Here is a 24,678-nt window from a genome sequence, read left to right on the forward strand (position 1 = left end):
GTTACACGTATTCACTGCCAGAATTGATATCTGAATCTAGAAGTAGTCTAACTCATAGCATGTTATAATGCCCTGGGGTGGTCAAAAAAAAAAAAATGGAGAATTCAAAGTTCTGTGGCAACCCATAGGGATCTTCTTAGGAAAGGTGTATGGAGGAATTGGTCAAGCAATTGGAAAAGATACTCACTGTCATCAAGTTTGAACTTAAATACTTGTGATTTTAGATATTAGATTTTATAACATTTCTCTTTCTTGTTTTCTGACACAGGGGATTTGTCATCTTAAAAATCTAAGGATTCTAGACATAGCTGGAAATACTATTCAGATATTTCCACCAGGAGTAAGTAAAACCAACTTCTATTATAATTGAAAATAATTTTGTTGATGCTATTGGGAATAGAAAAATATGGGCAGCCAGTAAAAGCTGCAGTAACTGGAAACTTGAAGTATACAAATGACTCAAAGATTTGCTTTGCTCTTGAATTTCAAAACCTGTTCTTTTGATTCTTTGTATTCGGTGCCTGCTGAACTTATTTGAACAAAATGAACTCTGATTGCTATCATAAATATTTTAATATATCAGTTATGATTAAATTTTTTTGGTGGTTACTCATTGCTTTTGATCACCTCAGGTTTTTTGAAAACTACTACTTTACAGGGCATAAATTTTTATCCCTTGTAGTTAGTCCAAAGATGACATTTTTGTTAGTTGTTTTTAAGCTAAACCATGAAAATGCACTTTTTTTTTCCCATTTGAAAGTGAAGTTTGAACTTGTTTTATTTCAATAACTGAGAAACACTTTGTTTGATAACTTTTAACTTTGGGGGTAGAAATGGTAGTTTTTCCTATTGTGTGTGTGTTTGAGTGAACATACTTGAACATTCAAGGTGATAATCAGAAGTCTATTAATCCAGGGGATGCTCTATAAATAGCTGTTGATCCACTTTTTTTTTTCTGATTGATTGAATATAAATTGAGGTTTTCTTTATCACCCATGAGAAAAGTGAATGATTCAAATATGAAAAAAATGTGTGTGTATGTGGTGTGTATGTATGTACATATAAGCACATATACTTATGAAAATGTAATATTTACCATTTAAACCATCTTCAGTGTATAGTCTGTGACACTAAGTACTTTCCCCAACTAAAATTCTTTGTCCATGGGGCTGGGGATGTGGCTCAAGCGGTGGCGCGCTCGCCTGGCATGCGTGCGGCCCGGGTTCGATCCTCAGCACCACATACAAACGAAGATGTTGTGTCCGCCGAGAACTAAAAAATAAATATTAAAAAAAAAATTCTCTCTCTCTCTCTCTCCTATCTCACTCTCTCTTTAAAAAAAAAAAATAAAATAAAATAAAATAAAATTCTTTGTCCATTAAACATTCCCCATTCCCTTTGTAGCACCCGTTTTAGAGGTCTCTATGCACAGTTTAAAATAATTACTTTTTAAAAATAAGACATCTCCCCCTCCTCTGGATACCACCATTCTACTTTCTGTCTCTATTAACTTGACTATACTAAGCATCACATGTAAGTGCAATCATAGGACACTTGTCCTTTTGTGACTTATTTCATTTTTTATTATTTCAAAATGTCTCTAAAATTTATCCATGCTATAACATGTCAGAATTTCCTTCCTTTTTGAGGCTGAATAACATTCAATTGTATGTAGATACCCTGTTTTGTCTTCATTTATCTGTGCATGGACAACGGGGTTGTTTCTACCTTTTGGTCATTGTGACTAATGCATGTATAAACAGAGGCATGCAAATATTGGTTGTAGTTTGTACTTTCAATTCTTCTGTGTACATTCTCAGACATAGTATTACTGAATTACTAATTCCATGTTTAATTTTTTAAGGGTTTATTACATTTCTTCCAAAACTTACAGTTTTGAATATATAGGAACAGTTGGATGTTGTTAATGTGGACCTGGTTAATCCCACATGTTGGTATTCATCCTGCGGTCTTAATTTAACTCTCTGTACCTGGGATGCCTCCCTGACTTCCAGCGGAGCCTTCTGGTGCCACTTCTTCCATGGGGCCACTGCAGTTTAGATCTCACAATGGAGTGAGTCTTTACAAGTCTGTCTTTTATTAGACGGTACGCTCCACCAAGAAGGAATGTATTTTAAAAAACTTTTATCCAGAAGAATCTTGAATATCAACTCCATATATATTTCTTAAATGAATAAATTTAAATAATTTTCTTTAACTATACTCAGTATTCACCTTAGTGGTGCTGTTAATTAACTGTTTCTTCTACAAAGTGATTCTGTACTCACAATTTTGATGACACACCATGAGTTAGGTTCCAAAAATTTAAAATAATTGGGTCAGTTTTGCCTTTATAGCACCTATTTCAGAAATTTTAATAAGCACTCTAAAATGAGGTAGTCTATGAACTCATCTGAGCTTTGGTGCAAAAATAATTCACCTCAAATTTTTATAAATGATTTTTCTTTTTTAAAAAAAGTAATAATTTGCTTCAAATTATTTTGGACAAATTGGTGCAAAATTGTTTTCCCACATTTGATAGATGAAGTTACTAATGGAACAAATGACAAACACAGAGGAATGAATGAATGTAGGCCATGAGCATCAGTGAAAGTAAGTTTCAAAGTGATGGTAATGAACTCTAAAAACATTGACATGTTTTTTAGGTAGAATAGTAGAGAAATGAAGATCATGGACTTTGGAATTATACATACATAGGTTTAAAGGCCTAATTTCTCATTAGCTAAATTTATAATCTCAAACAAGTTGCTTAACTTCTGAGATGCTGTTTCCTCATCTATTAAATGGATATATTAAACCACAATCTTCGTAAGGTTATTAAGTCAGATAATGTTTATAAATCATTTTGTACATCATTATCTACAGAAGGGAAACTGTTATTATTATAAGTTGCATATAAAAATATACCAATACTCAAATGTTAATCAGTAATATGTTAATTAGAGCTATCTTTCCCTGTTTACTGGTGATAATAGGAGGCATTAACCTTGTATAGTACATTTTAGATTTTTTTTACTATAAAAATATTCAAACATACATAAAGCAGGAGTGAAGCGAAAATCTATGTACCTTTTACTTTGAAGCATACTTTAATTCCAAGACTTGAAACTGTTTTCTGCAGAATTATCTTTACATGGTTTATTTTATTGCCTTACAATTGCTCCCTCTTAAAAAGATAGATCTTTATAGAGGATTATTTAACAATTTTATGACCTAAAATTTGTTGTGCCACTTGGAAAATGCAATTATTTTACAGTAATATATTTTTTTTATTCACAACAGCTTTTATATAACCGAGACTGAATTTTCATCAGGACTTTTGTATAAAAGTGTACATTAAGTGGAAATCTCTAACAAGAAATGGGACATTATAAATACTTGTTTATATGCAATGACTCTAAAACTTTTTGGATTATTTAATTATGGAGAAAATTCTGCCATGCATCACATAGTAAAGTAATTGTTTTGGAATTAAATGTGTCAAGACTTCTCCTTTTTTCCTTTATTTTTTTAAAGTTTTAAATATTATATAAATAATGTATCCTCCTTAACATTTCAAGCAATACAAAAAATATGGAATAAAAATGAAAGTCTTCATTTCCAGGACCTCTCCATGTGTATGCTTTTAGAAAAGTCTGCTAAAACAGTTTTAGAAATATTATAATATGTATTCTGTTTTAATTTTTTCATTGCTGCAATCAAAAGACCTGAAAAGAGCAATTTTAAGGAGGAGAAGTTTACTCTGAGGCTCATGGTTTCAAAGGTCTCAGTCCATAGATGGCCAACTTCATTCTATAGGGTGGTGGTAGAATCATGTGGTGGGAGAAAAAGGCTCAGGGAATTGCACCAAGAAGCAGAGAGAACTCTGCTCAACAGACTATACACTCCAAAAGCACCCTCAATGACCCACCTCTTTCAGCCATATCCTACTTGCCTACTGTTATCACCTAGTTAATCTTTATCCAGGGATTAATTCACTGACTGGCTTAAAGCACTCATAACCCAATCATTTCACCTCTAAAATTTCTTGCATTTCTTCACACATGAGATTTTGGGGGACACCACATATCTAAACCATAACAGTTTCATTATATTCAATTTTCAAGTATATTTTTTCTTTCTGAAAAAGTACTATCCAAATATTCAAAAGATGCCATCTACTATTGAGAGAAGCCAAAACTCAGGTTGATTTGATCTGATTTATCAGCACACATTTTAGTACATTCTCAACTCTTCACATAAAGTTATTTGTTATCTAATTCCTTTCTAAAACACATAAAATTGTTCACCTTAATAGTTTGCAAAGTGTCCTCTGGTTCTTGGATGAATAGGTATTGTTAAGATTTATTTTAAGATAATTATTGTCTTTCTACTCATTTAACTTGCTTGTCTTTCCATGTCTCTAGTAAGTAGAAGTTTACTGGAAGCTTTTATAGAAATAATTCATTCATTGTACAAAATGTAGAAACTAAATAAGAATAGGAAGAGTTAAATGCTGTTTTAGTCAGCTTTTTTACTGCTATGGCTTAAAGACCCAAGCAGCACAATTATAGAGGAGGAATAGTTTATTTTGAGGGCTCACAGTTTCAGAGGTCTTATCCACAGAAGGCCAGCTCCATTCCTCAGGGCTCAAGGTGAGGCTGGACATCATGGAGGGATAGTGTGGCAGAGGGAAGCAACTCACATCATGGTGATCAAGAAGCAGAGAGAGAGAAACTCCACTTGCCAGATACAATTATGTACACCAAAGCCATACCCTAATTTCCACCGTCACCAGCCATACACTACCACTTCATTTACCACTCAGTTAATCCCTATCAGGGGATTAAATCACTGATTGGGCTAAGACTCTTAAAATCTGATCATTTCTCCTCTGAACCTTCTTGCATTGTCTCACATGTGAGCTTTTGGGGGATAACTCATATCCAAACCATAACAAATGCTAAGTGCTTTTAAATTTACCTCTCAGTGGTAACACTAATATTTTCTTCAAGCATCTTGCATCTTATTTTTATAAGTTCACTTTAAAAATAAAATGGAGAGTACACTTTATAAAAGTCTGTTTTTTGTAAATAAAAGAGGTTTATTTTGGTTCATTGTTCTGGTCCCATGGTGAGAAGCTCTATCTAGATGGCCTTTTTGCTGATGGAACTCCAGGGCAGCAGAAAGTGTGTGTGTGTGTGTGTGTGTGTGTGTGTGTGTGTGAGAGAGAGAGAGAGAGAGAGAGAGAGAGAGAGAGAGAGATTGAGAGAGAGAGAAAAAGGGAGAGTATATATATCTTATTGTTTTAACATTATATATGGAACATTTTCTTGAATCAATTTGATTTTTAATCACTAGGTTTATCATATGTTTACTTTTCCTTACATTTTAACTTATCACTGGAGTTAGATTATATTTTGAATGAACAAACTTTGAAAAAAGAGTGGTCTGAAAAAAGTGTCTTTTATTTGCATTTCTCTTTGGGAGAGTAACAGTAGCAAAATGTGGCCTGTGGTGGACAGTGGATAGTCTATGGAAATACTCTTAGTTGTTTAGTTAGTACAGGAAACATGGATCCTTGGTATATTAGTGTTCCACAAATACTATAACATAGAACACTAATTGAGACTTAAAGTAATATGCCTCTACTTATACTGTCTTGAAAAGATGTAAGATCTTAGGTTTTGCTTTACTTTTTTTTTTTTTTTTTTTTTAGTATGATCATCTTAGCTTATTATATCTGCAAAGATTGTTTCTAAATAAGGTCACATTCTGAGGTTCTGGGTAGACATAAATTTTTAGGGGGACACTATTTAATCCTTTACTTTGGTAGAATATTGAATTTTTTATATTCTATTTAGTATCAGTCTATGTAATATATACAAATTTTCTATGTGAGGCTTATATAAAAAATAAATTCAACAAATATTGAGTATCTCCTCTTTGATTATCTCTCTCTAAAGTGCTGAGCTTGAAGATTTGAAGAACTCTCACCCCTGTGGGACTGTGGGGAGGCATGAATTATGAATGTTGCTTTGGAGGAAGTTTGGGATTCATGTTGAGGAAGTCTCTGGAAATTGAAGTTGGCCCTGGAGAGATCACAAGAGAGAGATAAATACAGAAATTTCAAATTAGAAAAATTAGACAAAGTGACATTAATTAGCTTGGAGAAAGACGGGGAGTAGATAGGTGATAATGTCATTGCAGAGTTCAAAGGGAGAAATTGTCCAGTTGCCCTCATAACTTTTGACAATGGGGAAATAAAAACTTATGGTTATTTACCGCTGAAGAGCTTTGGATAGGGTGTTACTGGGACTTCTGGGAGGAAAGTGTTATCAGTCTCTCTCTTTGGATTCTAAAGTAAGGGCTAGGACATTCAGTCTTTGAAGAAGTTATGAGTCAGTCATTTCAACAGGGATAAAAACGAAGTACTGAGTTTTTTAGTTCCTTTGAAACAATTTTTAAATACAGATTTTCTTTCTCTGGCTCCTCTTTCCCCCAGGAGCCCAGTTATTTTCCAAACTGCAATCATTTGAAGAAGTTGAGCTGACAAAAGTGAGAAAAGGTTTAATGATCATCACCAGGGGGCATTGTGAGGTTTGTCTTTGATGCAAAGTTCATTACAAAATATCATATATAAAACTTCACATTTCAATAACGGTCTCAGAATCCTCCATTAGCAATCTATCTAGCCACCTGAACTATTCTGACCACTTTTCAGATAGATAGAGAAATGGCATTGAAAGTTATCATTCTGGATAACTCTGCAATTATCTAGTTCTTTGCAATTTTGCAAAACAATTTTGCATGTTATAAAATCTATTGATATTGGATAATCCTTTGAAGAGACAGGTCTTATTATTACTGTTTGAAGCTCCAGAGAAGTAGGTTGTCTCAAGCAGTTGGCCTCAAACTTGAGTGCACATTAGAATCCCTTGGATGGCTAATTAAAATCCAGAAGGCTGGGCCCCACTCCCAGAGTTTCTGAGTCAGTAGGCTGGGAAGCCCAAGCACTTGGATTTCTATTAAGTTCTTAGGTGATGCTAAGGCTGCAAGTCTGGGGACCACATGTGGAGAACCACTAGGCTGAATAACAAAGCAATGAAGACTTCATTGCAAGCTCAGACCTCCTCCTGTCTTAGCACATTGCTTTGGAGGAATCTATTCTTTGTCTCAGAAGTAATAAGAAGGGCAGTTTCTGTTTTTCTGCACAAACAAATAAGACATTTCTTTTTATCTCAGTGGGAGTTTGCATTCAGAGAAATTCACTGTGTCCTTGACTAAAATGATACTCAAAGAACATTTCTTGAACAATGGAATTCTTTTACACTGTGAAAAATGCTTTACCTAGAAACTGAAATTTTGGTATGTGAAAACAAGGAATGTCTACACAGTTGGAAGCTGAGATTTATATGTTGCTTAATGGAGTTAGCTTACTCCTTTTAGCCACATTGTGGATGTATTTATTGCCTATATGCCATTGAAAAAATTGTTAAAAGTTTACTTATTTGTTTAAGTTGTGTATATCCTCCTGACTCAATCTGGGCAGATCATATGACTTAAGAAATTTATTGATGCCTTCACTATCTTCTATTTTATTGGAGTATAAGATTTCAAAATAATTTCTAATTATCTTCTGTATTTCTGTAGTGTCTTTTATGATATTGCCTTTTTCATCCCATATGCTAGTAATTTGGGTTCTCTCTCTTCTTCTCTTCGTTAGCATGGCCAAGGGTCTGTCAATCTTATTTATTTTTTCAAAGAACCAAGTTTTGGTTTTGTCAATTTTTTTAAATTGTTTCTTTTATTTCAATTTCATTGATTTCAGCTCCGATTTTAATTATTTCTTGCCTTCTGCTGCATTTGCTGTTGATTTGCTCTTCTTTTTCTAGGGCTTTGAGATGTAGTGTGAGATCATTTATTTGTTGGCTTTTTCTTTTTTTGAGGAATGAACTCCATGCAATGAATTTCCCTCTTAGAACTGCTTTCATTGTGTCCCATAGATTTCGATATGTTTATATGTTTGTTTATTTTTGTGTTTTCATTTATCTCTAAGAATTTTTAAATTTCCTCCTTGATGTCTTCCGTAACCCATTGTTCATTCAGTAGCATATTGTTCATTCTCCAAGTGATGTAGGAATTTTTCTTCCTTATTTTATCATTGATTTCCAATTTCATTCCATTATGATCGGATAAAATGCGTGGTAATATCTCTACTCATTTATATTTGTTAAGAGTTGCCCTATGGCACAATATGTGGTCTATTTTTGAGAAGAATCCATGTGCTGCTGAGAAAAAAAAGTGTATCCGTTTGATGATGGTTGATATATTCTATATATGTCAATTAAGTCTAGGTTATTAATTGTGTTATTGAGTTCTATAACTTCTTTATTCAACTTTTGTTTGGAAGATCTGTCCAGTGGTGAAAGAGGTGTGTTAAAGTCACCCATAATTATTGTGTTGTGGTCTATTTGTCTTTTGAACTTGAGAAGAGTTTGTTTGATGAACATAGCTGCACCATTATTTGGGGCATATATATTAATGATTGTTATGTCTTGTTGGTGAATGGTTCCCATAGTGTCCTTCTTTATCCCTTTTGATTAACTTTGGCTTGAAGTCTATTTTATTTGATATGAGTATGGACACCCCTGCTTGTTTACGAGGTCCATGTGAGTGGTATGATTTTTCCCAACCTTTCACCTTCAGCCTGTGTATATCTTTCTCCTGTAGGCAGCATATTGTTGGATCTGTTTTTTAATCCAGTCTACTAGCCTATGTCTCTTGATTGGTAAGTTTAAGCCATTAACATTTAGGGTTACTATTGAGATATGGTTTGTACTTCCAGCCATATTTGTTTATTTTTGTTATTTAACTTGACTTGGTTTTCCTTTTTGATTAGTTTTTCCTTTACTGTACTACCTCCCTCTGCTGGTTTTCATTGTTGTTTTGAATCCCTTTCTCTCACCATGCACAAAAGTTAACTCAAAATGGATCAAGGATCTAGGAATCAAACCAGAGACTCTGGGTCTAATAGAAGAAAAGGTTGGTCCTATATCCATCACGTGGGGTCAGGCCCCAAATTCCTTAATAAGACACCTATAGCACAAGAGTTAAAATCAAGAATCAACAAATGGGATGAATTCAAACTAAAAAGTTTTTTCTCAGCAAGAGAAATAATGTGTGAGGTGAATAGGGAGCACACATCCTGGGAACAAATTTTTACCCCTCACACATCAGAGCTCTAATCTCTAGAGTATACAAAGAACTCAAAAAGTTAAAACAACAAAAAAATAACCCAATCAACAAATGTGCCAAGGACCTGAGCAGACACTTCACAGAGGAGGCCATACAATCAATCAACAAATACATGAAAAAATGCTCACCATTTCTAGCAATCAGGGAAATGCAAATTAAAACTACTCTAAGATACCATCTCACTCCAGTAAGAATGGCAGCCATTATGAAGTCAAACAACAACAAGTGCTGGCTAGGATGTGGGGAAAAAGGTACACTCATACACTGCTGGTGGGACTGCAAATTGGTGCAGCCAATTTGGAAAGCAGTATGGAGATTCCTTGGAAATCTGGGAATGGAACCACCATTTGACCCTGCTATTCCCCTTCTTGGACTATAACCAAAAGACCTAAAAAGAGCATACTACAGGGACACAGCCACATCAATGTTTGTAGCAGCACAATTCACAGTAGCTAGACTATGGAACCAACCTAGATGCCCTTCAATGGATGAATGGATAAAAAAAAAATGTGGCATTTATACACAATGGAATATTACTCAGCACTAAAAAATAACAAAATCATGGCATTTTCAGGGAAATGGATAGCATTAGAGCAGATTATGTTAAGTGAAGTTAGCCAATCCCTAAAAAAACAGAGCCCAAATGTCTTCTCTGATATAAGAGGAATGACTTAAAATGGGATAGGGAGGACGAGCATGAGAAGAAGATTACCACTAAATAGGGAAGAGAGGTGGGAGGGAAAGGGAGGAAGAAGGGGAGTTGCATGGAAGAAGGAAGGAGAACCTCATCATTATACAGATTACATGTATGATGATGTGTGCCACATTAGATTGGGTAGAGAGAAATGATGGGAGGGGAGGGGAGGGGAAGGGGGGATAGAAAGGATAGCAGAATAAAATGGACACTAGTAATGCTATATGTATATACGTGACTGTATGACCAATGTGATTCTCCAACTGTACACTCAGAATAATGAGAAATTATACCCCATTTGATTCAAATGTATGATATGTCAAGATCATTGTAGTGTCATGTGTAACTAATTAAAACAAATAAAAAAATAAAAAGTTCACTTATCAATCTAAAAATAGAAGTTTTTTTTCTTTGCATGTAATTTTAATGCTAAATTTCATTTTGAAGAAATTTTGGGAAAGCCAATCTTCACCATGTTTTTTTATTCATTTTGTGGTGTTGGGATTGAATCCAAGGCCTCATGCATGCCAGGCAAGTGCTCTATCACTGAGCTACATCTCCAGTCCTTTTTAAAGTTTTCATTTGGAGCTAGAGTCTCACTAAATTGCCCAGGCTGACCTCAAACTTGCAATCCTCCTCTCTTTGCCTTTGGAGTAGCTGAGATTATAGGCATGTGCCCCCATGTCTGGCTCTGTTATGAATTTTTGTCTTTATGAAGTGTCCCATTTACATTGGCTGGTGGTAGTTTGCAAATAAAACTCAGGTTTAGCTGAAACATTTACATGGATACAGATCAATGTGAGAGCTTACAGGAAGTGCTTTGCTGAGAATGGACTTGAAAAATGTGCTTTAAAGAGATGTAAATCAGGGCTGGGGATGTGGCTCAAGCGGTAGCGCGCTTGCCTGGCATGCGTGCGGCCTGGGTTTGATCCTCAGCACCACGTACCAACAAAGATGTTGTGTCCACCGAGAACTAAAAAAATAAATATTAAAAATTCTCTCTTGCTCTCTCTCCTCTCTCACTCTCTCTTTAAAAAAAAAAAAGAGATGTAAATCATAGCCAATACTACTTTTACACAGTTGCTGCTTTCTTTCATTTTCAGATTCATTATATTAATGTTCATTTGAATTTCTGGCTTTCATAAACAGCTCCTGTGTCAAAGTCAAGAATCTTAAGTATTTGTATATCCCTAATATTTGCAGGCACATAGTGTTTTTGTAAAAAAAAAAAAAAAAAACCAGAAAAAAGTCTCATGCAATGGTGTTGTCATGAGAAAAATTATGCTTGGGCTATTTATGGGAAATAATAGTTATAGCACCTATTCCGTTTCATCAATGCCCTCCCTTTTTCCTTCAAGAATTCTTTAATGTTACTATAAATCAAATTTGAGAATAGTGAAAACATTTTTCTCTTTTACAGTGTGAGAAATGCAGGGGGGAAAAAAATGCAACGACTTTCCCAGAAACACAAATCATTTGAAGAGTGAAGATTTGAATCCACTGTTCCCAAACAAAAATCAATTTTGCCTCACTTAACAGTTTCCCAGTTTTGTGACCTTCGACATATAAACCAATTCCACTATGTCTCATCTTTTTTTCTCTTTATGTTGGAGATATTAATAACACTTGTATCATAACATTGTTGGGAAAGTGTCTGACACAGCAGTTGGTGGTTAGCAAAAATAGAATGAATAGATAATGAAATGAGATAAGGTATGTAGATCCTTTACCAGTGTCTTGGCACATGATATTTATTAAATGTTAGTCTCATTTTAAGGATTGATCTGAGCTACGTGTCACTCAACCCATCTCCAATTCACAGTTGTATTTGTAGGATTTCAAAACCATATGATCACCTGCATGATTCTATGGTGCTACTCTCAGGGTAACCATTGATCTGTGACAAGAGCTTATAAGGGGAGCACAGACTTGCTAGCATGCTCTGCTTCCTATCCTCCGTGAGCTCTTCCCTGAATACTTGTTCCATGTTATTTTTCTCTGCAAACCCATTTACATTCTTTTGATTTACCTTGATTATGTAACAAAACAGAACCTACAAACTATCACCCTTTCCCCAAGATCTTCACCTTTGATTCTCTGTTTATTTCTGTCTTATCTCGCCCTTCTCAATTTCTGATTTCTAGATTATATTTCTTTAAAAACAAGCCCTTCATCACTGATTTCCGTTTGTCTTTGTCACTTTATTTGACTTGTTTCCTACTAATTATCCTGAGGTCCCTTCTTTACTTTGATACATTTAGTTTGAAGTGACTTCTCTATTCATATCAATGTTGACTGATTTTGACTCACTGAAGTCTAAGCACACCTTGTTATATAGTGTTCTTGACTGCAGATTCTGGGCTGACATGTATTATGGTATAGACTCTAGTTTGCTGTCATCTCTGCTTGATCATTGTCTAATTCAGAATGCTTAAGTATTTTACAAATGCTTCCAGGGTCTTGTTATTTTATCTTTTTGTCTTTAATATAAAGCCAAGTGAAGAAAGCCATTTTATGTTTGAATGACTCTTCCATTTCAAAATGGCCTCACCTGCCTTTGACAGTGTAGTTTTCATGTATGAGCAGTTAGACACAAACGTGCATGTTCACAAGGCATTCCTAGGGAGACCATTTAGTTTTGGATTAAGAGAAGCACTCCTATGAAATTGAACACATGGAGAGTGACAATGACAAATTTCATCTTGTCCGTGATCAAATATATCTTTAAGTGGTCCAGAAACCACATTGTGGGGGAAAAGCCCTTTGGGAAAATGAAACAGTATCATTTTGCAAAAACTTCTATGAAAACTTTAAAAACTCCTTTGCAAGACAGTTAAGAAGAGCCTCAAAAATTAAAAATGGGACACAGCAAAATGTCCACGAAGCTGCAGCCAAGAACGCCCCCAAACATCTCCACAGTCTAGTGATTTTGACTGAGGCATACATTTTGCTCAGAGAGTCCCGAGAAATTCTAGTTGTCTACTTAATCCCATTTGCTATTCTGCTTCTCTTGAGTAACAATATTAAAGATCCACTTTGTTCCTGTTCCCATATTGATAGTTTATTTTCTGTCTCTGTTGAATATTAAGGAAAACTCTTACCCTAGCCTTGAAGCTCATTAAATGCCTCTCTACAATTTGACCTTGATTTGAAAATGGTTATTTTTCTTTGGTTGTCAATGCTGCCTTCAGTGGCTGAGTTTATTAGGAGACATACATTTAGAACAACATTAAATGACCTTTAAGAAAATGGGACACAAGCCAATGCTTTCCTAATGGAAACCCCTTGTGGGCTCTGTGGTTTTATGTAAAGTGATGTAAGCTTAGCTAATATAGAATTAGCGAGTTCCAAAACTTGACTAAATCCTTTCCCTGTCACTACTTTTATGAGAATGAGATCATGTTTTCTGCTGTTTCTTATTTGGGGGTGGGTAAAGAGGACAGTGTTGAATTATATGTTATTGCTTCTTTTACTATACTAATTCTAAAATTTCACAAGATAGACTTTTTGAAATGAAAAGCAAAGAGAAAATTTATAAAATATTACTCTGGATGCAGTGCTGATTTTTTTTTTCTTTTTTGTAAAACTCTGGTTTAAAAATTGAGTGCCCAATTAAGTTAGGGGGTATGACTATTTTTCTCTGCTTAGCTAAATTAAACAATCTAGATTCTGACTTTCCATTTGTATATGTGATCTTATTGAAATTGAAGACAGCCTAGAGTTGGGTGCCTATAAAACTTGTGTGCTGCAAAAGGACCCCATGCCACATGGTATGGTGGTTGGTGAACAGTGTTTAGCTATTATCAATTAAACACTTGGAAATTTCACTCTTCTAGCCAAGTAGATAATGGTCTGATGATTCTGGAGATAAGAGGGACCTGATGATTCAGGAGATGAAAGGAGATTCCAAGATTTAAATAATACCCATTTTGTTTCTTGAGAGAATAGAAGGACATGGTTACTTGTTCAGAGTCAGAACGTCTGTCCTTTTGCCTTGTCATACAAGAAGAGTTCAAATAATTACAAAACCAGAGTCTGTAGTTTTCGGAGAAAAAGCATAGAAACAAATGAAAAATATAATAAAGAGTGGCTTGGGGGCTTGAGGTTGTAGCTCAGTGGTATAGTATTTGCATAGGAAGTGTCCTTGGGTTTGATCCCTAGCACCACAAACAATAAATAAAAATCAATCCTTCAACCAGCCAATCAAGAGTGGATCTGATTGATATTCAGTAACGTGGCTCTCATGCTGTTTATTGATCTTCATTTAGATACTGAGTTCTCTTTCTCCCACCACCCCTCCCTAAGTCAGCTGCATGAAGATAAGGATTTTGTTTCATTTCATTGATGAATTCTAAACACAGAGCTCCATGCCTGACACAGAGTAGGCACCCAGTAAATACTTGATGAATGAATGGATAGACAGATGGAAGGATGGGTAAATGGATGGGTGAATATGAATTTTATATAACAAACATGACTGCTTTTCTATGTCTGAAAAATCAAAACTGATTTATGGCTGTTAGTAATAAAAAAAGATTGGTTCAAGGAAATGGTTTTCAACTGGGAAAGATTTCTGTACCCTAGGGTATTTGGCAGTGTCTGGAGACATTTTTGGTTATCTAAATTGAGGAGTGGTACTACTGGTATCCAGGGGAAGAGGCCAGAAATCCTGCTAAACATTTTGTAATACATAGGATAGTCTACCCTAAAAAATGTATTATCTAGCCTAAAATGTCAGTTTTGAGCCAGGTATGGTGGCACTTACCTGTAATCCCAGTGGCTCTGAAGGCTGACGCAGGAAGATGGTGAGTTCAAGGCCAGCATCAGCAAAAGTGAGGCACTAAGCAATTTAGTGAGACCCTGTCTCTAAATAAAATACAGAATGGGGCTGGGGATGTGGCTCAGTCGAGTGCCCTTGAATTCAATCCCTGATACTCCTGCCCCCAGCAAATGTCAGTTTTGAGTTTGAGAAACCCTAGTTTAAGCTTTATGTTTCCCAGGCCTTACGAAATAGATTTTCAGATGCATAAGAATCAGAAAAGGTGATCATTAAAATTTTGATACCTTGCTATGTACTAATATATTCAGAATTATTGCTAATAATGTTTTGGGTTTCAAGTTATTTTTTTCTGATATCAATACAGCTATATTAGCTGTATTTTGGCTAATGTTTGTATGATATAGCTGTTATCTCTCCTTTACTTTCAACCTTTGTATATCCTGGCATTTTAGATGTATCTTTTAAAAATAGCACGACTCTTCATTTTAAAAAATCCAAGATGATAAGTTTTGTCTTTAAGTTGAAGCATTCAGTTCATTATAATTTAACATATATATATTTTTTAATTTATTTGGTGCTAACCCAATATCTAACTATGTATTTTAAGTTTGATCTATTTGTTCTGAGTTCCTTTTTCTCTACTTTTGTAGTGATTGAATATTTTTATGATTTCATTTTAAAAATCTTAGTAAAAATTTTACACAATTTACTGTTTTTAACTAACTATTTTAAAAATTTAAAAAGTTCTTCCTTGCTTTATGAGGATTATTAATTTATACTTATGCTCTCATCCTAGAAAATTAAAGAACTGTAAATCTGTTTACCTGCTCCCATTCTTCAATGTTTTCTGTTGTATATTATAATTTTTTGTATCTTAAAAAATTATATTATTTTGCAAGATGGCATTCATTTAGATTTATCATCAGTTTTACTATTTTCATTGCTATTTATTTCTTCCTGTGTCTCTGATCTTTCTTTTGGGATTCTACATTTGCCTCTAGCTCAAACTATATTCTTTAGTCTTTTCATTATTATTTTTTTTGCAGTGAGTCAACTTGTAGTTCATTATCCCAGTTTTTATTCAATTTAAACCCTAGCTTTATTCTCTAAGAAAAATTATAAATTGACAATATCATATATTACCACATTCAAAATTTCATTGTGGTAACTTCTACCTTCCAGCTTCTAGCCTCCATTGTTGCTGCTGAGAGGTCTGCTGTCCATCTTGGTCCCATGCTCAAAACATTAGCATGTTTGTCCTCTGTAGGTAATCTGTTTTTCTTTTCCTGGAAGCATTTTAAGATTTTCTCATGGTCCTCTATATTATATATTTCACTTATGATAACTCTAGTTATAAATTTAATTTTACCTTTTTCTTTGCCTGTAGTTTATTGGCTGCTTAAATATGTGGAATCAATGCCTTCCATTATTTTTGAAAAGTTCTTAGTCATTGTCTTTTCCTATATTGCTTTTACTTCCCCCATTCTCCTTTTGTAACTAACTTTATAATTTCTCGCTATATATTTTTTGCACCTTTCCTTTTTTGTGTGTGGGAGGGTGAGGGTACTGAGAAATGAACTCGGGGGCACTTGACCACTGAGCCTCATCCCCTGTCTTATTTTGTATTTTATTTAGAGACAGAGTCTCACTGAATTGCTTGGCGCCTCCCTGTTGTTGAGGCTGGCTTTGAACTCAAGATCCTTCTGCCTCAGTCTTCTGATCTGTGGGAATTACAGATGTGCACTACCATGCCCCTTATCTTTTCTCTGCTCTATTTTCCATCCCTTTGTGTCTCTCTGCTTCATTCTAGAGATGTTCTCCTGATACACTTTACAATTGGATAGCTTACTTCTTAGCTGTGTGAATGCATTTGTTAAATCCATTTATTAGGTTACTTATTTCAGTTTTATTCAGTGTACAATTTCTGGTTGGTTCTTTTTCAAATATACTATTACTTTTTAATATTTTTTCAATTGTTTCTTGAAAAATTTAAACTTGGCTTTTAATTGATGAACATGCTAAATGTACTGATTTTAATGTGTGAGTCTATATATCCAGTATTTCAGAGTACATTTTAGGTAATTTCTGTTGTCTGCTTATTAGTGCAGTTTCATTCATCCATATCAGTCAGGGTTATCCAGAGGAACCCTATTCAAGCCAATGCACCATCTTTTTTTCTTATATAGTTGATTATCTTTGACTTTACCTTGGACATTGTAATTAAAAATATTTTTTGAAAAAAAATTTCAGTCTCAGATGAGGTGAATTACTAGAGATGTTTTCATTTGATTTTTGTGTGAAAAAGTAATATAGCATCACTTTAATTCAATGGAGACATTATTTACTTTAATCCAATTTCAATGTTCAAGGAAAACCTAGAAGATTTGACACTGAGCTGCTATCTATGGGGGCCTGGATGATTTCTGATGTACCCTTAATTCTTAGGTGAAAACACTTTTTAGTCCCATGGAACCAAATTAATTCCAAAGGTGAGATACATTCTTTGTATATCTGTTTGCTCCTAAATTTTGTCTGGACTGTTTCTGATGATCTTTTAAGACCTTGTTGATCTTATGAAGATTTTAATGTATGTTTTACTAATGTTTACTGGGAGGTATGTCTGAATTAACTTGGTTTTTCATTTATTAGAATTGAAAGTACTTGATTAATTAAGACACTAAGAAAATTGGAGTGACTTTATTCTGAAAAACCCATACTCCTTCTTCAAGAATCAGTGAATTTCTTCTTCTTTTCCTTAATGAAAATTCACCTCTGATCATTTCTAGTACTCTTCTACAAGTATCAAAACATTCTAACTCTAGCTCAAACTGTTCTCTTATTGATGTATAGGTCCCAGATCTGACTTTCTGACCAAGCAGTGTGGTGGTCTCCTTATTTCCTGCCTTTCAGGAAGAATAGTCTCCCCTTTGATCTTTGCACTGCTGGTTCTTTTGTATGATAAGGTCTCAACTCAGATGTCAATTACTCAGAATGGTCTTTCCTGATCAACCAATCAAATAACCATCACTCTATTATATTACATTAAACTTTTTTTTCCCTAGAAGTTACCAGTATTTAACTTTCTTTGTTTATTTGCTTATTATTTATATGTATCCATCCTTCATTTTTTTAATCACCAATAGAATACAAGTTATCATGAAAACAACATATATGTGTTTTTATTTTATTTTTTATTAGAACTTTATAGTTATTCATAGTAGTTGAGTTCATCCTGATAAACTCATACATGCATGGATTTGATTTTAGTTCATGATCCCTTCTTTTTCCTTCCCATCCTCCCTCTCCTCCACCGTTTTTCCTCTACTCCATTAGATTTCCTTTTTCTGGTCTATTTATTTATATTTGATTGGTTATTTCTACATACATATAAAGGTGAAGTTCCCTGTGGTATATTTATATATGCACACGACATGATGTTTTAAGAATTCAGTCTGCATTTTCTCCCTTTACCCATCTCTTCACTCTGCCTCTTAATTTCCTTCTACATTACTAATTTTCCCTTTATCTTTATGTTATCCTTTCTCTCTTTTTTTATTTTACTCTAGCTTCTGCATGTGATAGAAGACTTTTGACCTCTGAGTTTCTGAGTTTGGCTTATGTGAACAATATATTTGCCTGTGTATTCATTGCTATATTTTTATTGCTTAGAGTACAAGTTGGTGAATGACAAAACTTGCAAAATTTGTTGAGTGAAAGAATACATGAATGTTTGATCAAATCTATTGCCTGATTTCCCTATTTATTTATTTATTTTTATCTCATGCCTATGAGTCACAAGCAGTGGGAGGGTCTCAGGAATTTTCATTGACCTTGTGTGAGAATGTGTCTCCATTTTGGCCCAACCTTCGCCAATTTCCACTTTATTTGCTTGGTTGTATATTGGTTTCTTGCTCCATTTGTCCTTCAGGGGACTCTGTTCTTCCGTTTTTCAAGATGTTCCAAAGGTAAATCTCTGATAATAGATATGTTGCTTTAATAATGTAGTCATATTCCTTTTAATTTCTATTCCTATAATTAAAATTATATAAACCATTTATAATTATGTTTGCCTTAACTGTCAATCAATTCAGAAAAAAATTAAGAGTTTGCAATCATGGAATCATGACCCTTTTCTAAATTTTGATCTCTTATTTAATTGGCGACAATTTATGTATCTTCCATTATAAACCACCTAGATTTCTTTGATCATAAAATATATATTAAAATATAAGTCAAACAAAAAATGAAACTCAGCTCCTGATTGAGAGGATATTTCAAGACACATCTAAAGCTCTCTATTTTTTAAATTGCAGCATATTTCACTATATTTGATTTGTTGTCAGCAGTAAAGGTAGGAGACAGAGGGCTCCATTGTCTCATTATTCCTAGGGTTTTTATGAGTACAGACCAAATAAATTTAGAGAAAACTGCCTGCTCTTTTATAAATGTCAAATTTCTCTGGCTTTTTACTCTAAGTGCTCATCTACAGAAAATCACACTGTAGATTGAGGAGGAAGTATAGAGAGTGGTAAGATAGGCACAGTGATTATTGATACTAAAATTCTACAACCTAATGGGGAGGGGGACTCACTTCTGTGTCAGGAAGACAACCACTCAGAAATGTTAGGGAATTAGGCCCAGGAAAATACTTTTACCAGAGCCACAGTAGCTTTTTTCAAGGAAATTCTGGCAAGCAATTTTCATTGACCAGAGGTCTGATGATTCAAGGCAGTCATCAGAGTTGGACAAAGGCCACTGAAGGCCAAATTTTTAGTCTGTGTTATGTTCAGAATGGTTTGTGAAGGTTTCCTCTTTCTAGTTCACAGACACTTACTGTAAACAGGAATATGCCAAGAGGGGATATGTAAAACTAAGACAATGGTGACCAATATTTTTTGATCTTTATGTGGTTGGTTTTGTTTTAAGCCCTTTAATGTATCATATTATTTAAAATGCACTATTACTCCCTGAGCTAGGTACTATTACTATTCCCATTTTACAGATGTGAAAGATATGAGAAGAGATTAAAATACTGTGAAGCTTTGATAAGAGATTTAAAGTACTTCACCAAAATTATAGAACACAGATGAAATTCAAACCTAGGTCGCTTGCATGCCAAAATACTCTTAATTACTAGAGTGATTTATACTAATTCATGCTTGTCACATGTATAAATAAATACACAAATTTGTATAAATTCCTGGTTGTCATATATTGTTCCTCACTGCTCCGCAAGACTGCATGTTCTTTTAATTGTTGAGGAAGAGGTGGCTGAGATGAAGGAACCAGAGAAGGGAGGGATGTGAGAGGCTTCTGCCCACCTTGGCATACCTCCTAACTCCCGTAGGTCCTAGCTCACTTCAGAAAATAGAAGTCAAGCCCCACAGAAATGTGTTCTTTAGGACTTTTAAAAGCACAAGTCCACTCGAGATGAGGAGCTGAGATTAGCGCCTGACTCGGAAAGCCCTTGTTGGATGGACATTTTGTGCCTGGTAATTAGGAGAAAATATTGGCAGCCTCTGTAGGTCCCCCTACAAAAGGAACATTTAACCTAATGTTGAGAGAAGGAAGCATACAGGGGTTGGGAGTGTTTCAGGCTCCAAATCTTAGAGTCAGTTGCTGGTGTTCCTGTGGTCCAGGACAGAAAGTAGATATCAAAATTACAGGTGTGGCTTTCTAGGAGAATACACTACAGAGAGAAGAGAGACAAGTCAAGAAAATAATTCCAAACAGAACAGAAGACCATGAGGCTAGAAGAAGGCACAGGCGACTAAGCTGGGCAGTGGATGTCCTGGAACCAGCTCACGAAACGGTGACAGTAAGTGAAAAGGAGGAAACCTGTTTGTAGAGCTATGGGGAGACCCTGAGGCTTTAAATCATGTAGTTGTTTTATTTACTTTAGAGTATTGCAATTTTGTTCACTTTACCTTTCTTATGCTTGTGAGTAGGGAAATGGTGCTTATCAATTGGAATCCCTTGGTGGTGAGATTTCTTCAGGTATTTGGGTACTTTTTTGAGTCTGAGGCTTTTTCCACTGTGCGTTTCTGTCATAAAAAATTACAGCTGGGGCTGGGGATGTGGCTCAAGCAGTAGCGCGCTCGCCTGGCATGCGTGCGGCCCGGGTTCAATCCTCAGCACCACATACCAATAAAGATGTTGTGTCCGCCGAGAACTAAAAAATAAATATTAAAATTATCTCCTTCTCTCTCTCTCTTTAAAAAAAGGATTACAGCTGCATCAAACCACAGTCCTTCTTATTCATCTTTAATCAATGCATGTAGTTAATGAGCTTTTCATTTTTTATGTATTATGGGTGTGTGTGTGTGTGTGTGTGTGTGTGTGTGTGTGTATTTATTTATTTATGCATCATTGGAAGAATCTATGTTGGTTCTAACAGCAGAAAGTCAGACATACTCTGGACCATGCAAACCTAGTTTGAATACTGAATCTGACTCCTTATGATTCTTACAGATAACAGCCCATTGCAAGAAATCTCTTAGTTGGCCACCGAAAACAGGATTTTGTTTTTTGTTTTTGTGGATTTATAAATCAGCCCTCCCAGGGACAGCTACCATGATGTCAGGGCCCTCAGTAGGTTCTCCTAAAAGGTACTTTATTGCTTCTTCTTCCAGTTTTCCCCTTAAATGGCCCTTTTAAATATTTGGGAGTCTTGTAGTAATATGACCCAGCCTATGAGAGAATGAATTTTGGGTGAAGGAGATTTGACAAAAGTAAACCAAAAAAGCATAATCTATGACTACCTGAAGAGTACTCTTGGAAATATAATTTTAATATTAGCAATGTAAGAGGAAGAGGAATTATGATTTATGTTCCTGGATAGAATATGTACTCCATAAACTAAGAATAAAAACAACGAAAAGTCAAAAGGTAAACATATAACTTGCATTAAATACAAGAGTGGGAGAAGCCACTTTATAAAAATATTTTACAGTACACACAATTTTTTATTTATGGACTCAGTATTTTAGATACAAGTTCCACTGATTGACCCCTGAGGAACAATAAGCAGAGTCAACCCAGGACTACCTGTCCTCATATAAAAAGAACAAGGGGTTTTATGCCTCCAAGGGACAAACTCAGAACTGCCACCCAAGTGCTGTTTACAACAAAGGTTCTGTCCTTGCTCATTTTAATAGACACAGAGCTGGTAATAAATTCTGTCCTCTTTCCCCTCCTACACCCTCTTGATGTTGCCTGATTTATCTGCAAAATAGTCATAAGTTTTAGTTAGTGTTTTGCCCTGCCTCTGCTGGGCTGTGGTACTTGTTCAATGGAAAGTTGGACAGTGGAGGAAGTAAGAGGCACCAAGCTGGACACTTGGTAAATACCACAGAAGCAGCAAACCAAGGACAACTCCCTGAAAGATGAGAAACTCAGTATGAGTGCTTCCAGCATTAACACAGACAAAGGAGAGGACTGGGACATATACAGCAGTTTGCTGGTCCATGTTTCACATCTAGCTTTCAGCTTGTGGTGGTGGTGCTGGGGGCCCTCATTAGCATCTGCCAATTCCCATGGTGTAAATACCCTCACCATGCTCATTGTGGCCTGTCTTTTTTTTTTTTTTTTTGTCTTTTGAATGCCAAGAATGTTTTATACATTCTGGATAGAGAGGACAATAAAACAAACTCCCTATCTTCTTGGAGCTTATATTCTGGGAAGGAAGAGTGATAATGAACTGTTTGATAGACAAAAAATTCAAGTAGTATTATGAAGAAATACTTGAGGTACCACAAACCTGGAGAGGAGATTATGTCTTTTGGACACTATTGTATTCTCAGTGCCTTAGACATTGCAAGAAGGAATGCCAGAAGTCTCTCTGAGGGGTTGACATGTGATCCTCCTCTCTGTTTCCTGGACTTGATTGAGATTAGCAGCCATTCTAGGACCATAAGTGGCAAGTATGAAGACAATACCCCCCCTGTCAAGCATAAGCATGATGTATGGAAGGATGGGTCTCTGGCCACCATAGGGCCTCATCAGATACTCCAGGACTCCCTCTTCAAACACTTGTTACAGAAGATAATGACACATGACACTCAATGTATTGTCTGTTTTTTGGAACTGATATAGCAAACCAGGTCAAAAGGGAAAAAAGAAAAAAAAAAGAATGTTATAGGAAGTGTAATGAGGATTAAGTGAATTATGTCATATGAAACCCTTGCCAGAATTTAAGAAATTATGCTCAAAAAATGTTGTATTATGAAGGGCTCAAGTAACAAAGAATAATTACATATTTTGAGCCCCTAATCAGTGCTTTATAACAAGAATCATAATAATATGAGTGATTACAGAATAGAATAAAAATAATGATTGTTAGTCTAAAATCTTGGGACTAATGTTAATAACTATCTGTACACAGTTCATCAAAGCTTCACACAGCCGCATTTAAAAATAAGAAGCAATACAATGCTTAGAAAAAAATCTAGCATTTTATAAAATCTCATCCTTTTTAGCATAGAAACTTCAATATAGAAGCAAGTCATAAGAGTTAATGGGTAGTTTCCTGAAGGAAACATGTGAATTGTGGTGTGTGTGTGTGTGTGTGTGTGTGTGTGTGTGTGTGTTATTTGTGTATGTGCTTAAAAAGTCATTAGAATTGAAGGTATATAAAAAAATAATTTGGGTTTTACAATCCCATACTGAACCAGAGTTTCCTAAGTTTTATTGTTTCCCCACCTCACCCCCCACTTGGAACCTTTTCAGTAATTTTTAAAATAACTCCTCCAAACCCCTAGTAATTTTAATATCAGTGATATTCTGTATATATGTTTGTACTATCAGTAGGGTGTAAACCAGTATAATTCCTACAAAGTTTTTAATCTTTTCCATAAACCAATTTTCACCTCCTTGGGAATTTTATCACCCTTTCATGGACATGCACAAAAAAAGAAAAGAATTTGAAACAAATATTTCTTACTTTTTATTTTTTTTACCTCATGGGCAAGATATGTGGGAGAGTTTGCAAACTTCTGAGAAAATGTTAGAATCAGCACCCAGATGTTGATATAACTTTCATGAAACTCTTGCAATATTTTTAGCCCTGGGAAAATTGTATCTACTTTGGGAAATTGTATTGTCAATCTTTTAGCTCAATATAGGACTTTCACATTGCTCTCTCCCAAACTTGTCTTCTGAAAGTTTACAGATTGTTAATCAAAATTAGGATGATGTAAATCTAATTATTCCCAGAAAAACTTAAAATTTTTTTTCCACTGTGGATTATTTGGGAAATACAGATAAGTGAAAAAGAAAAACAAAATTATGTATAATCTGAATACCATCAGGTACAGGATCCACACCATCAATATATTGGTTTATATTTGTTAATATTCTTTTAGTTTTTTAAAAAAACAGATCTTTGCATATGAATGCATACATAACATGCACATATAGGTATTTTTCTTAAAAAGTGCATATTTACTCGTTTGCATGTCAATATTATTATTATTATTATTATTATTATTTTTAGAGACAGAGAGAGAGAGAAAGAGAGGGAGAGAGAGAGAGAGAGAGAGAGAGGGAGGGAGGGAGAGAGAGAATTTTTTAAAAAATATTTATTTATTTTTTAGTTTTCAGTGGACACAACATCTTTGTTTATATGTGGTGCTGAGGATCGAAGCCGGGCCGCACGCATGCCATAGGCAAGCGCGCTACTGCTTGAGCCATATCCCCAGCCCTCAATATTATTAATATCACTTATACATATGTGCTTTATCACACACCTTTTAAAATTTTTACTGTAAACATTTCCCACATCACTGTTTCTAATGACTGTATAGTATTGATGTGTGTATATATTTAAATAAGTCCTATTTTTTTGACAGGTAAAAAATTTCAGAATTCTTACCACAATAAAAAGGATTCCATGAATTTCAGTGTAGCTAATCTTCACATACATCATTAGTGATTTTCTTTAAAAAAA

At 34.9% G+C, this 24,678-nt stretch overlaps 1 protein-coding gene across 1 annotated transcript in view; it reads left to right on the forward strand.

The window, feature by feature from the left end:
* The window catches only part of LRRC69 (leucine rich repeat containing 69), a 135,221-nt gene that overhangs the window by 40,155 nt on the left and 70,388 nt on the right, over positions 1-24,678 (forward strand). Inside the window, exon 5 of the mRNA XM_081266853.1 lies at positions 269-340. Coding sequence (XP_081122979.1) covers positions 269-340 — 72 coding nt within the window. The remainder of the gene's footprint in view (positions 1-268; positions 341-24,678) is intronic.

Source organism: Spermophilus citellus (genome assembly GCF_964194105.1).
Source record: "Spermophilus citellus genome assembly, chromosome: 14".
Classification (NCBI taxonomy): domain Eukaryota; kingdom Metazoa; phylum Chordata; class Mammalia; order Rodentia; family Sciuridae; genus Spermophilus; species Spermophilus citellus.